The sequence below is a fragment of the Acartia tonsa genome, chromosome 6, assembly GCF_053477335.1.
Source record: "Acartia tonsa isolate MP-2025a chromosome 6, ASM5347733v1, whole genome shotgun sequence".
In the NCBI taxonomy this organism is placed as follows: Eukaryota; Metazoa; Arthropoda; class Copepoda; order Calanoida; family Acartiidae; genus Acartia; species Acartia tonsa.
This window is the reverse complement of record NC_137265.1, coordinates 37907315-37922748: the sequence shown is the minus strand read 5'-3', so window position 1 is coordinate 37922748 and position 15434 is coordinate 37907315. Positions and strand designations below refer to the sequence as shown.

Here is a 15434-nt window from a genome sequence, read left to right as displayed (position 1 = left end):
TATTCAGCAGGACTGTTAAAATATTACTCACAAAAAGTTTTTTCATCTCTTAACCCCCCAAAAAGCAAAAGCATGTTTACATGGAGTTAAAAAACTACTGAACAAATTCTTTGCAACTAAAAAATATGCCTAGTAAAGAAGAGTTTAGTAAATTGATTTTCTTTTCAAATCTGACTCTTCGTTCTTCCTGGATTGGTAGTTTGAGTTTGGAAGAAATAGAGAAAATTGAAAATATTGAGTTTAACCCCTCTTTCCCTCCTTTCTCTTTTTAACTTTGAAGTAGATAGAGCTAGATCACTGTGGGCTAGAATTGAATCAAGACAAAAGTAAGTGCCGAGCCCTGGGACCTATGTATGGTGAAAATAGACATAAAACCATGATTATTCCAGGTAAAACCAAAATATTTCAGCGGGGGCTTTTTGAGAAAATTAGATTTGAAAATTTCAAGTTCAATTTTCACCCCCTAGGAGTTGCCGCATAATCATGACAAGAAAAGCAAATATTATTTATTTTAAATTTTGAACAACTTTGCTTTTATAATGTTCTTCATAAAACCACTCCAAAAGGGAGTTAATTAATGGCCTTTTTTATCAATTGCTTTGCAAAGGTCACGAATATTCAGCCTAAAATAAAACATATAGAGAGGTTTTATGAAAGACTTTATAAAAGCAAAGTTGTTCAAAATTTAAAATAAATAATATTTGCTTTTCTTGTCATGATTATGCGGCAACTCCTAGGGGGTGAAAATTGAACTTGAAATTATTAATCTAATTTTCTCAAAAAGCCCCCGCTAAAATATTTTGGTTTTACCTAGAATAATCATGGTTTTATGTTTATTTTCACTACACATAATTCCCAGGGCTCGGCACTTACTTTTGTCTTGATTCAATTCTAGCCCACAGTGAGATAGATTGTATCTTTTTACAAAGCTGCTCAATAAAGGTGATTTTATATGTAGGTTTATATTAAAGGAAGGGGGGGGGGGGTAAGCAAACCCTTCACTTTCCATTTTAATTTCAAAAATAAAACAGATAGGATATTTTTTCTATGGGCGATTTCTCAAAAAAGTTTTAAACCTTTCCTTGGACCTATAAGAAGCTTCACTGTAAACGACAACCATGATGGTCCTTCATTTGGCGAGAACTTTTGTCGACCTTTTATATTTCGGCAGGTTTTCTGCTAGTCTTTGTGGATCTTTTGTGACACTTTATATGAAGAAACTCCAAATATACCAACTTCAATTTTGCCACAAATTGGATTTGTAACTTTTTCGTGTCTAGAGTAGAATGTGTTCGCGAAAGTCAGCGTTAGAGACCAATATTTATTAAGAAAAGACAATTGTGGAAATTTGCATTGAGTGCCCTTAGTTTTGCTTCGGGTTTGTAACCCTTGAAGGGCTGAAAAAGGGAAAAAGGTAGGCCAACGTTAACTTTGATACCCCCCTCCTTCCGCATTAACAAGTTCATTGTAAAACGGCCATTGTCACTAACAAAGGTTTTCTATTCTTTTTTATTTTTTTTATATATTACCGTTTCCTTACCGGTGAAACTAGGGTGTTTGGTGCTATAGGCAAAATGGATCAACGACAGTTTTAGAATTTATAATTGAAGCGATTCTACTCTTTAATCAAAATTCTTCTGTATGTCGGAAACATTTTGGGGTAAATATTATTTTCTTTTGCTCAAGATAGACGGATAAAATTTCTTGTTTACATTTCCATTATAAATAAGAATATTCTATTGCGGTCTGCCTGTTAAAAAAAAGTTATTAATTGCCTTATCTTATTCTAGCGGCTTCGCCCCTAGCCTCTAGGGGCTTCGCCCTATGATGTAAGGGGAAGTCAACCCTCCTTTATAGAATTTTCTTATAGCTATAGATATTTTCAAGAAATTTATTCTTTGTCAAACGTTCTGATTCATTAATGGAATTTGGGATCATTGTTGTAAATGGATTTTCGATGCATGTATAAATGTCAAAATACCTTTTCTGTAAACGAATTTGATCCCGGTATAGTGGAATGCAAACCCTGACAATATCTATCAAACCATGTTGCGAAAAAATTGTTTTTCTAAGATTGTTAGGGCGGCTGAATAATAGACATGATAATTTAAGAGTATCAATGTTTATTTCGAGATTGATATAGCATTAACCTCTTCAGTAAAGTAAAAAAAAATAGTTGTGAATTTTTTACACTCAATCAGGATTTAGTCTAAAGTATGCAAAGTTTTTAAACCAACTAAAGTGTAGGAGAACTCTTTTATTGGAGTACCCATGAAAAGAAAGACAAAGAAACTAATATTTTCTATAGTAATATCTCTTATGATTATCACCAGTTATGGCCGTTTTTGGCGGCAGTAACGGTCACGCCACAGTTCTATGAGTTGTTCAAAAAAAATAACAATCACCCTTCTGTTATCTTTGCCATTCAGTTACAGTAGAGTTGTTATATCCTTCTTCTTAAGAATTGTAAATTGATCAGAGGGTTAGATCTAATTTCTATGTATAAAGCTTCAAATAAAACCGCCAACAAGCCACCTAATCTTTACAATTCATAAACTTTTATTTCATGTATAAAAAAGATTAAGCACGGTTAAGCTATTAAGTTATATTACACATAGCATAACGAATTAAAATATAAAAGCTGAAACATTTAAATTGGCTGACCTTCATTTTTATGAAGGAAACTTGAGTCCCAAGGATAGTTGAAGTTGTAAAATAATTTGGCACTGTTTAAATTTAAAAAATAAATGTGTTAGTTAAAACATGCAAAGAGGGTCATTTTTCGAATTTTCCATAAAAATTAGTGTTGGGGTTTATTCAAATGTACTTATTAAGTCAAACTAATGACCAAGGGCATATATATATGATATGATCAAAATTAAGAACAACATGACTAAACACCAACAACTAACTTTAAGAAAAATATGAGAGAGAAATATTACCCCCTTTTCTTGATAATCCTTGAAATACATAAATGGGTAGTTTCATATATAAGTAGGGTTCAATGAATCAATACCCCCCCCCCCCACCCCACCCCCACATTTGCATGCCCTCAAGGCTTATACCATCTTGCAAAAGAATCGTGGAATGTGAAAGTGAAACACGGCTCTCATTTAATTTATGCATTTAATTCCGTCTTTGAAAAGTTACCTTTATTAATCATAAATAGTTTTTACTTTATCTGGTATTCCCGATTATTCCCGAGAATAATTTTCCCTTGCGCATTCAAACTGTGTTAACAAGCTCTGTTATGTTTAATGTCAGCGAAATATTGAAATAACGTAAATTTTACTAATAATTGACCTTTTTAACCAGATTATCTAACCCAGTATAATATAATTCAGTATGATTGCTCTTTCTTTCAGGCATATTTTACTGTGTCAGTTTGCATTATTTTTCGTCGTCTCTATGCTTTCTGATCATGTAAAAAAAATCAAATATTTTAAAATGATACTTAAACTAACTGGTTAATATAGACCGACATACCATAATTTTAAAATAGTTTTGCTATTTAAAATTTTTCCTCTATCTGCATGACTACTAAATGATTAACAAAAATTAACATATTAGCTAACTATGAACAGACATACCATATTTTTACAGAAGTATTGCCATTTGAAATCAATACTGAGGCTAACGGTTGATATAGACGGACGAGCTGACAAACCATAGTATAAGTGATGCTTCGCTTTTTGAAATTAATAATGTTGCTAACTGGCTGATATAGATAGACGTACGGGAATACCATAGTTTTATAGAAGCATTGTAGGTATAAAAGTAATACTCTAGCTTACTGACTGATTAAGACAGAATTGCCATAGTTTTTGAGAAGTATTGCCATTTGAAATTAATACAAAAGGCAATACCATAGTATTAGTGAAGCTTCGCTTTTTGAAATTAATAATGTTGCTAACTGGCTTGCTAACGGACATATCATACCTTTAGATTAGTTTAGCTGTTCAAAATATTATTCCTTCAGCTACCTTGCTGATATTGACGAACGTACGGACATACATAGTTTTATAAAAGCATTGCAGGCAAAAAAGTAATACTGCGGCTAAGAGGCTAGCTAACTTTTAACCTCGGAACTTTAAAAGAAATAATGGGAATTCAACATTGTTTTAATTTTATTTGGTCATACTCTATGCATAGTATTATACATAGTATTTTTAGCGCAGCTACTCTATAACTTTATTATGTTCGTCAGTCCGTTGGTATTTAAGTAAAAATATGTACACATTTTTTTGTCAAATAAACATTAATTTTTTATAATTGCTGTTATTAACTTTTTGAATATTTTCTTGTAACTGCGTTACTTGTGGACAAAATAGTCCTATTTTCATTGTGTGATATTCAAAAAATTATTTTATTTTAATTGTTTTTAATTGCCCTTAATGAACGTATGCATAAATTTTAGCTTTGTAATTAAAGTCAAAATTTAAATGATAATTCAGAACAGAAATGTCCATAAATAGCGAATCAATACAGGATTTAAAGGGTTAAGATAACGGCCGATAAATTAATGTAAATCAATCTCAATAACATACAAAATTACCCCTTCTGTAAATTACAATTGGTGATTGAAACGATTGGATACACACCTTAATGAACCAACCAATCAAAAATAAATTAAGGTCCCCAAAGTTGTTAAGCCATCGAATAGGAAAATGTTATTTAAAACTTTCTGGACTATTGTAATGCTAATAACAACTCAATGTCCCCTCCCTCCCTAGAATAAATGTACATAAAAATAACATAGAATAGCTGTCTTTTAGTATAAAATCAAGAATAGAAGATTTCATTGAATTTTCCCTTAACAACAATAAGTAAAATAAAAAAGCCTAAAACCTACTGTTTCGCCGCAATTGAGTTTCGAGATCTTTCATACAATTGCGCAGACAAATACCCAGTACTAGCTGTCCCAATGAGGATGTAAAGGCAGATTGGTTACAGATTTTTATTAGACGTTGAAAACAGAATATCCAAAAAAAAATATAAAATATAAAATACATTAGAAAATAATACATATAAATGCAATAATCAGATTGATAAGCGTAAGAAAGTCGTAAATAGTTTTAAGTAATACAAATATTAATTTAAGCATATTACATTGTAATAAACAGGTTACATAGGCATGATTGGTCTTCTTATTAAACAAAACAAAGAAAATAATTTGCTCTTCATTTACCGAAAGTAATTACTTTTAGGATTTTGCCTTATATTCATCACGCATGTAATAAATTGTTACCTGTTTACGTCTTGTGCAAGCAGGACAGACTTGCAGATGGGTTCTTGCATTCAAACACATGTTCGACGACATACAACATTCGCTTCATTCATTCTCCGAAAACAAAGGAATTACGCACACACGGAGATGCGCCTCTCATTACTGATGCAGCGCGCGCACATTGGGAGGCACCTCCGGGGAAATGTCGTCGTTTCTGGTTTTCCAGAGTAAGGATTAGGAGACTTAGGGATGATTTTACGTAGTACACGACACAAAGACTCAAGGGTCGCTTCCTTGCAGGGATGCACCTACACTTGACAAATATAAATCTTGAAGAATATTTTGTAGGCTTTGGTTTTATAATTTATAATTTTGTATTAATTTAGGTCTAACATACAGATCCCCAACAAGTTGGACATTGTGTAGTTTGAACAGTGATACCTGGACTCCCTGGGATACTAGAAGGTAATAGTACTCATATGAAACTATAGTTTGAACAGTGATACCTGGACTCCCTGGGATACTAGAAGGTAATATTACTAATATGAAACTATAGTTTGAACAGTGATACCTGGACTCCCTAGGATACTAGAAGGTAATATTACTAATATGAAACTATAGTTTGAACAGTGATACCTGGACTCCCTGGGATACTAGAAGGTAATATTACTAATATGAAACTATAGTTTGAACAGTGATACCTGGACTCCCTGGGATACTAGAAGGTAATATTACTAATATGAAACTATATAGTTTGAACAGTGATACCTGGACTCCCTGGGATACTAGAAGGTAATATTACTAATATGAAACTATATAGTTTGAACAGTGATACCTGGTCTCCCTGGGATAGTAGAAGGTAATATTACTTTTATAAAACTATAGTTTGAACAGTGATACCTGGACTCCCTGGGATACAAGAAGGTAATACTACTGTTTTTCGCGCATTTATTTGCGCTGCGAGATAAATTCATTGAGTATTGACAATGCCATATAATTTTTAGGCTTTGTTTTAACAGTTACCCTGATATAAGAACATTATGTGTACGTTATGCCATATAGCTGTTAGCCAGAGATCTAAAGGGATAAGACAATGGACGATAAATTGTTGTATGTACCCAAGGATTAAAGTTAAATTTAATTAATTCAAATTTAATAAAAATTACCCAAATATTTCTAGACAAACGAATTAGAGAACTTTGAGTACCAGTTGAAATTACAGTATAATGTCGCATCCCACCCTGAGTTTTAAAAAAATTATCGATTTCAGCAACTTTTTTCCAGTTATTCCTGCTCTACTTATGCACATTATTGTACTTGTTGTATTATTGAATAAAGGAATAGAATGTAGGTAAGGATCTAAAAAGGTTCAACGGGGCGGAAAATTCTATCAATACATTAAGAGTGAAGAAAGAATTAAGTGGCTGATATAATAATGATATCTTACTTAATTATTTTTTTATGTCGGTCTGTCTATTCGTTGCAAAAGATCTCAACAATTGCTGGACTGATCTATTGGAAATTTTCAGGGAATCTTTCTATTGATCACAAGGACAAAAATGGGGTATAGTCCCTTTCGTAACATCGCACCTTATGCGGCGATTCTTCGTATTTTTCACAGTAGCTTTTCTCCTATTTCTAGCCCCTGCGGGGGCCAATTACCTAACCCTGTGTGGCAATCACCTAACCCAACATAACCTAAAATAACCTATAAAAAGCCATTTTAAAAATACGATGAATCGCTCCTTATGGGGCGATGTTACTAAAGGGACTATTCCCCAAAAATGTAATAGTTTCCAGTCGTTCCAAGGGGTTTTTCATTCTGTAAATGAAAGAAGTTATTTTTATATCATCACAACTTACCATTTTTATATTTTAGTGGTACGAGTTACATCGCCCATCACTTACGGGATGGGGGTGACATTGATTCTATGGACAGATCTTTCATGGATTCAGAGGTAATTAATTGTAACAAAGCTACGCTCCAAATCTCACGATTGATATAAAGATATTAGATATTAATATTTCGTTTTCTTAATTAAATAACATTTAGGTACCTATTAATTTTTTCAAGTCCGAAAAGTTTTTATCCTTATAAGAAAGTAACATGATTTCTTTCTGTCTGTTTGTCTGTACTGAAAAATCTCACTATCCGCCGAATTTATATGGTTCTCCTTTACAGTGTAGCTTCTCATAGGTACTGGGTAGGTTCATAGCTATTTTGTGGGAGAGTACAATCACACTCCCAAGAGAAATCGAATAATAGCTAACCCTAGCTAGCGGCTGAAAAAAATAGTTAGACCCTAGTTATTATAGAATGCATTATTTGTGTTAATATTTTGTGTGCTTTTGACTATAACAAAGCGTACGATAACTAAATATTTAAGGCTATTTGTTATAGGTTTTGTGATTATTGTGTTTTTTATCTTAAAAGAATTATGTTACAAAAATATTAAAATCAGTCATTTAAGGATACTGCAAAAATTATTTGGAAGTTTTTTGAACCTAACTCACAAAAAAAGTCAAGTATTTTTACTTTTGACATTTAATTATTTAAATCTACCTTAATTATATAAAGTATGCTATTATTTCTTATTTTTACACAATTTCTTTTCAATTGATAATTAAAGTTGATAATCTGAGCCAAAACAATAGCTTACTAAAAGAAGCCCTGCTACTAAATAGCATGTCTTCTTGCATTAAGGACCTCTAAGGGGGGTGGTGAAGGGGTGTTCACCCCCATTTAAAAAAAAACTTTAGAGGGGGTAAACTCGAAATTTTTGGATACGTCAAATTACCCCCGCCTTCGGAACTTGAAAACCCTTATTATACCCCCAAAAAAATTTAAATATAAAGCTTGGACGTCCATAATATAAGTGCTCTATCATTTATTCCTGATTAAGGTTGGCTCCGGAGGCTCGTGTAGTGATTCAACAGAACGGTTGCTAGGCAAATAAATATTTTTACAATTTTTTTAAAATTTTTATTTCTTACGATGCAGAATTTAATTTTAAATCAAGGTTTGGTGGGAATGTTTTCTTGGTTCATATTTCCATTATTTACACATTATACATTCAAAATTTTAGTTTTTTTTAAATTTAGATTTTTTTTGGGAAGTTTGAAGCTTTTTTAGCTAGTAGCAAATATTGAGATAGGACGCGGATGCTAAGTACCTACACTTTCGTCAATTAAAATTCAGTACCACTTAATTCAAACTAGCAGTGTCCACACTTTTTAACCAATGAATTCATAAATTAATTTGCATATATTTTTTTCTTGGAAATTAAATGTAAAGAGAAGCTGCGCTTAGTTCTTAATATTTTCTCATTCATAAAAAAATATTTCAACATCAATGTGCAAAATATTAAATATTGATATCAGTTTTTTTTGCAAAATAAAACCGTTTTTTGACGTACGTATATATTTTTGTCTTTACTAAAAATGACAATTACAGATAATTTACGGAAGTCGAAGCAAATTTGATAATTAAATTTGATGAAATTATGCTAAAAAATGGATGTAAAATAAACGTGGAAAATGTTGTCAATTCAGCCTGCTAACATGGAACGGGTTTATTGGTCAGTTCATTAATTTAGTAGATTGGGGTAAAGGTGGTGGAAGGGGGAATCGTCACTTTAACCCGCTGCAAGTTTCACTTGATTGGAAAACATGAAAAACTGAAAACTGGTGTAAGATCCAATAATAATAAAACCCTCTTTAAAAAATATATATTTGATGAAGACCGAAGTGATGCTTCAAAAGATATTAGCACTGCCTCTCAAAAAACAGTTGTTTGCAGGTAAAACTAATTATTATTATTGTAATCTGCGAATTTAGCGTGAACATGTAGGCTGGATGCTAGGAAAGCGTCAGGTTTACTAGAAATGTAAAAAAAATTTAGGGGGATTTTTTTCTTTTTTTGGGGGGGGGGGACAAAAAATTTCATCATAGGACAAATAGATATTTTCCTTTTAGAGTAGAATCCAATAGGTTCATTGGTTACCGAGATCTTAAGCTTCAGACGGACAGACATCAAGTTACTTCGTATTATAGATAATGAATTGCTAGCACATATCAGCAACGCTTTCTTATTTAATTCTTGTCCTAATAAATGTAACTTAATTATAAAGGTCTAAAAGATTTGATTTTTTAATGATAACATTGCAAAATGGTTCCTGTAAAAGTACATGGTTAGTACTTCTTTTTCATAATCACATTAGACTTAGAGATCAATTAGATTGATTAGACTATTATTAAAATAGTTTTATTGAGTTTGGATACTTTTTTAAAATCGAAAACGTTATGGTAGAAATTTGATCATATTTATTTATATTATCGTATCATAAACCGCTTTCCTCGGATTTAAAAATGTACAATTTTAAGATTAAAATATTTTTTTTTATCCCCGAGATGCCAAAGGCACGGGCTAAAAAATAGTTTTAATCTGATGACTGTACATTTTTATATTCTTAAAAAACTGAAAATGATACGATGCTAGACCTAATTTTTCAGTATTGCTGAGAACCGGTTCTAATCCACCGAATATTAATCGGTTTCGAAGCCATACTGGAAATGATTTTCTAATTATAGATCAGAAAAATATCAAATATTAAAAAACAATATTTTTTTCTTAACGATTTGACCTTATAATTCAGCCGTTGACTTATTAATCTTTGTAATCTCCTGAATAAAAAACATGCACACATATACTCACATACACACACTAACACACACACATATATACTCACAAACACACACATACAAACACACATATACTCACAAACACACACATCCTAGTGCTTGGGGTATTTGTGTACTCGGAGTTGAGGAATAATTGATGAGAATCCTATACCAATATTTGCTTTATATATTTATTATTGACCAACCATGGGAAAATATATTCAGTTCAGTTTTCTCATGGTTGCTGGGTTAAGTAAAAGTGGCATTAAAAACACATTAAGAGATTTTTTATATGAGATGTTTAATAGACCACAAAACTTAGTATGAAGAAACACAGTAGACCAAAAATATGCAATTCCAAATAGTCAAATGATCACGAATAAAGCTTCTCAAAGGTGAATTGATTTTCAAAAAAAAACCTCTTGTTTGTATATTCTCTATTTCAAACAATATGTACTGTATGAAATTCTCCTTGAATTGGGTAAATAAAGTACACAGTAACATTTAAAGTTGTTTTCTACTTTAGAATTAATTTTTTGATAACCTTTTGCGGTCCCATGTTTTTCTTTTAACTATTATTTGTAATTTCCAATTAAAAAAAACTTAATTAGTATTATTTAATACATATTCCAATTATCCCTGAGAATACCCTTTTCTTTTCTTTATTCTGTCTCTTGCAACACATCAATGTACACATCCGGTCCCTGCCTTATCCTAATGCGAGCCTTATCCATCCTTTTTTTTATGGATTTTCTAAGATTATTGGGTTATCTGGTTCAAACTAGTTTTTTTCATACATTTTTGGGCCCTCACATTTATCATTTTTTGGATGTTTTCTTCAGGGTCAGCCAACCGCCAACAGGACTAAAAAATCAACCACTTGTTAGACCATGATTGGGTTTACTAAAAAACCTTAATGCCTTCAAGTTTTGTTTGTTATTAAAGAATTATTAATTTTCTTGATTGATGTCAATTAAAGCAGTAATTAAATAAAAAAAAACATCCAAATGGTCAGAATATATATTAAGAAATATTTTTCATGCAAACTGTCACATGCTTTTTTAATCATTTTAATGGGTGGATGCTTTTTAGGCGGCTGTCTGACCCTTGTATTTTTCTTTCTTGTTTTGAAGTGGTTGTATTTGTTGACCTTGGTTGGGTGGTATCAAGTGCTATGCTATACAAAAATAATGTAAACCAAACACATAAAGTCAACACTTTAAACCTAATAACTAATAACATTATCTACATTTTTAAGATAAAAAGGATAACTCTTTTAATCAGCAAGTGTAACAACCAAATTATAACTTCGAGAAAATAATTAATATATAAAGATTTTATTGGGTTATGTTGTGTCTTCAGTTAAAACCCTAAATTGTTTCGGAATTAAGTATTTGGGGTTATATATATTTCATGTTTATTTAAAAAGTAAAGATTAAAGCATTTCCAGTATATCTTTGAAACTGATAAACATCCGCTGGATTAGAACCAGATCTCAGCCATACTGAAAGTTCATGTATAGCACTGTTTTACAGACTATTTTTCACGATTATTAAAATGAAAACAATAAAATTAATACCAGTTTTGCTAGCCTTCGGCTCCTCAGGTCTACCAAACTGGTTTTAGTCTTACAATTTTTTATTTTAATATTTGCGGAAAGCTGTCTATAAAAAATGCGATAAATATTTTATTCTCAACTAATTCACTAAACCTTTCTTGTAAATAATTAAAACATGATTAATGACCCATGTAAAGACACATATTAAGAATTCCCAAGTCTGAATGCACTTATGTCTAATTAAGCTTAAAAGGTTGAAAAATTCATAATGTACAATGTACATTATGAATTGTACATTGTACATGAAAGAGTAATCTAAATAAAAACTAAATTGTTGTCTTACTATTGACTTTACTCAAGGTTACCCCCCACAAGCCTCAGAACCAGGGTTTCGGATCCGCATTGATTTTATGCGGATCCGGATCCGGATCCGGATCCTCAAAATTTGGTCAGTGCGGATCCGGATCCGGATCCGGATCCGGATCCGGATCTTTGACAATAAAAATAAAATCACCAAATTTTTCAAAAAAATTTATTCTTCAATTCGAAGTCAAAAATACTTTTAATTTTCAAGTCTGAACCTAAACCTTAAAGATTGGCTCTCATCAAGAGAATGTCTGAGATTTTATATAAATTTAGGTAGATTTTTCCATTTTTTCCGCATTTTTTGGAGTCTAAGGATCCGGATCCGGATCCGCATTTTTTTTGCGGATCCGGATCCGGATCCTTGGACTCAAAATATGCGGATCCTTGCGGATCCGGATCCGGATCCGAAACCCTGCTCAGAACTATATTTCATGACCAGTAGTTTGAGTCTAACAATTTACACAGCTACAATATAAGAGGCTTCTCTTCTGTCCCCCCAGACTTACAAGCTTGGGGCCAGGTCGGGGGGGGGGGGGGGGGGGTGTAGGGTGAAGTTGACAGTTTCACTTCATAACCACAAATAAACACAACTTTATTGAGAAACAGTTGTTTATCTTCAATAGAGTTTGCGTGAGGTTTTACAAAATATTATGATTTAAACAAATAGTTAATTATTGACAATTTGCCACGATGACATAGTGTCAACTAGCTACTAATTATCTAGTAATAAGTGAATATAAAGACGTATAAATACTCAGTGAAGATATTTGTGTTATGTTCAGGTTGAAGAACCCACCCCAGCGAATGAGCTGTTCCTATGTAGAAGGTGCTGAACAGGCAGGATAACCAGATAGATTTACATTAATTTATTTTGTTTAAGAAAATAGGAATAGTACAACGGCCGATTATTTGATGTACATCCCCCAATGATGATACACAAAATTATTTCCTTCATAGATTACAATTAATGATTGAAACGTTTGGACGCTCAACTTTATGAACAAATCAATCAAAATTCAAAAAAAATTCCCAAAGTTGTCAAGCCAACGAGTAGGAATACGTTATTATAAAACTTTTTTATGTACCACGTGTGATATTTATGTCCTTTTTTTGTATATCTGAAATACATATATATGTACCATCTTTTCTTGACCTCATGAGCAAATCAATTTAGCCAAATCTCAAAAAATCTGGATTTATCCAGTTTAAGATTTAAATTTATTTGGTTGCTTTAGTAAACTTTTTAATACTACGCAGAGAAAATGCATTTTCTGGCCATTTTGATTGTAAAGCATTGTACATTATTTTCATTTGCGTCCACTGCCTCATCTGATTTGAGGAAGGGGGATGTCTTGATAAGATTTTGACCAGCAGTGATTTATTTTCATTTACTTTTGTGCTGTACTCCTTTACTTTCAAGCAGTGATCTAAAGGGATAAGACTATGGCCTATACATTTATTTACATCCCCTTCTGTGGATTAAAATATGTGGTTGAAACATTTGAATACTCAACTTAATGAATCAACCAATCAAAATTCACTAAAGTCCCCAAAGTTATTAAACCAACAAATAAGAGAACGTTATTTAAAACTTCGGGAACTAGTGTAATAAACAGCCTATTGTCCCATCTCTCTCTGACTTTCAAGATATCTTTTTGGGTATAAATAACATTACTTACTATATTAGATTACTTAGTATTTAAAAATAAAACTAATTTCTTACGTGACATTGTGGGTTTGAAAGTGCAGGACAAATTACTGAAAATAAATGATTAAACTAGATGATGGTGCCAAATATCTTTGTCCATCCTAAATTTGGCTCAAGTTTTGAGGAGGCATGTCCAGTGAGTGGCCAGGAATTTAGAGAGAGAGTGGACAATGAGCGGTTTATTACACTAGTCCCCAAAGTTTTATAACAACGTTTTCTTATTCGTTGGCTTAACAACTTTGGGGACTTTAGTGCATTTTGATTGGTTGATTCTTTAAGTTGAGTGTTCAAACGTTTAAACCACTATTTTTAATCTACAGAAGGGGTAACTTTGTGTATCATCATTGGGGATGTACATGAATTTATCGGCCATTGTATTATCCCTTTATATCCTTGCCAGGAATTTATGTTATACATGAGTATGTTGGTGCCTGCTGATTACCACTTTTGACACTCAAGGTTATCAAGTAAGGGGGGGGGGGGATTTGTATCAGGAAATAATAATGTGCTATTAGTTTAGATATTTATTTTTCACATGGTTTTGAATTCACCAATTAAAAGTATATTTCTTTGCATTTTGCTTCCCTTTATCAGGTATCTAAAGGGATAAGACAATGGCCGATAAGTTAATGTACATCCCCAATGATGCTGCACAAAATAACCTCTTCTGTAGATTAAAAATAGTGGTTAATTGAAGAAAAGTCTCCAAAGTTGTTAGGCCAACGAATAAGAAAACCTTATTATATAACTTTATGGGACTAGTGTAATATTCATCTCCATATTCCCTCCCTCCCGATCCCTGTACTATATGTTTATCTTCATGTTTTACTTTATTTACCTTGAATTTAAACTTATTAAGAACATACTTTATAAAATTTGTACAAGTAGAACATATAAGTAGAATTATTTTTGTGTAAAATGTTTACCAACCAAGAAAAGTGCATTTCAATTAAGACAAGTGGACTTCTTCAGATATTTTAAATGCACCATTCAGAGCAGGGTTGTGGAGCTGTTTGATTTTGTTTCGGAGCCACCTTTAAAAATAATGGCTCCGGCTCCTACCTAAAATCAAAAAAACTCAACAAAAAAAATTCTAAGTCTTTTTTTACTTTTGAAGTTTTTATAAGTACAATTGTTTAGAAAAATGGACTTGATCTCTTAAGAGGGTTTCAAATTATAAAATTTAAACATTAAGTTTAATCAAGGTATTAAAAATCTTTTTTTAGATATTTTTTTCAGCTACTCCGGAGCCTGAGCTGCACTGAAATAACGGCTCCATTTCCGGGAAAATATGGCTGCTCCAGCTCCAAAACGCTGGACATCTTGTTGCACATACTTTTCCTTCTTATTCTTTCATGATAACAAAATTAGAAAGATAATATATTAATTCTTGTAACCCAAGTACAAGGAAAATTGTAAACACCCAAAAAGAAAATTTAGAAAGGGAGAACAGGAAAAAGTTTGGGTATAGTGCAGTACAGGGTAAAATATTCCTGGTAACGATTATCTCCAAAAATATATGAAATTTAAAAGGCTCCTAGCTGCCCAACGGCTGAACGAACATGTCATGCCCGCTCACCATGTTATGCGGCATAAAAAAGCCCAGATTCAATTTTGTACAGGGAAAGCTTCACTGAAGAAAAAATTCGAAAAATAAGTCATTTAAGTGCATTGCGAGATAACTGTGCATTATTGAGTAATGACTATTCTAGATTGTTTGTGGGACTTCATTCGTCGGTAAAAGGAGGATGTGAATAAGAATGGTTTTGGCATGAGGGGGGGGGGGGTTTACTCGAGAACCCTTTGACCAAAATTGTGCTAACTTCGGATTTAAGCTTCTATAGGGCCAATGTTAATTTTAAAATCATCGGTGCCCGCCGCACCGCCGTTTACCG

General features: G+C 32.3%; 1 protein-coding gene across 14 annotated transcripts in view; it reads left to right on the top strand.

The window, feature by feature from the left end:
- The window catches only part of kcc (solute carrier family 12 member kcc), a 221266-nt gene that overhangs the window by 82736 nt on the left and 123096 nt on the right, over nt 1-15434 (top strand). For 11 of the 14 annotated variants that reach the window (XM_080164712.1, XM_080164708.1, XM_080164711.1 and 8 more), the window contains exons 4-8: nt 5614-5692; nt 7107-7185; nt 8131-8176; nt 8969-9026; nt 12614-12668. The exons of 2 other annotated variants lie outside the window; for them this stretch is intronic. In XM_080164712.1, the coding sequence (XP_080020838.1) occupies nt 5614-5692; nt 7107-7185; nt 8131-8176; nt 8969-9026; nt 12614-12668 (317 nt within the window). Of the gene's footprint in view, nt 1-5613; nt 5693-5951; nt 6020-7106; nt 7186-8130; nt 8177-8968; nt 9027-12613; nt 12669-15434 lie in introns of those variants that run through there. One more of the 14 variants, XM_080164710.1, reaches the window with a different exon arrangement.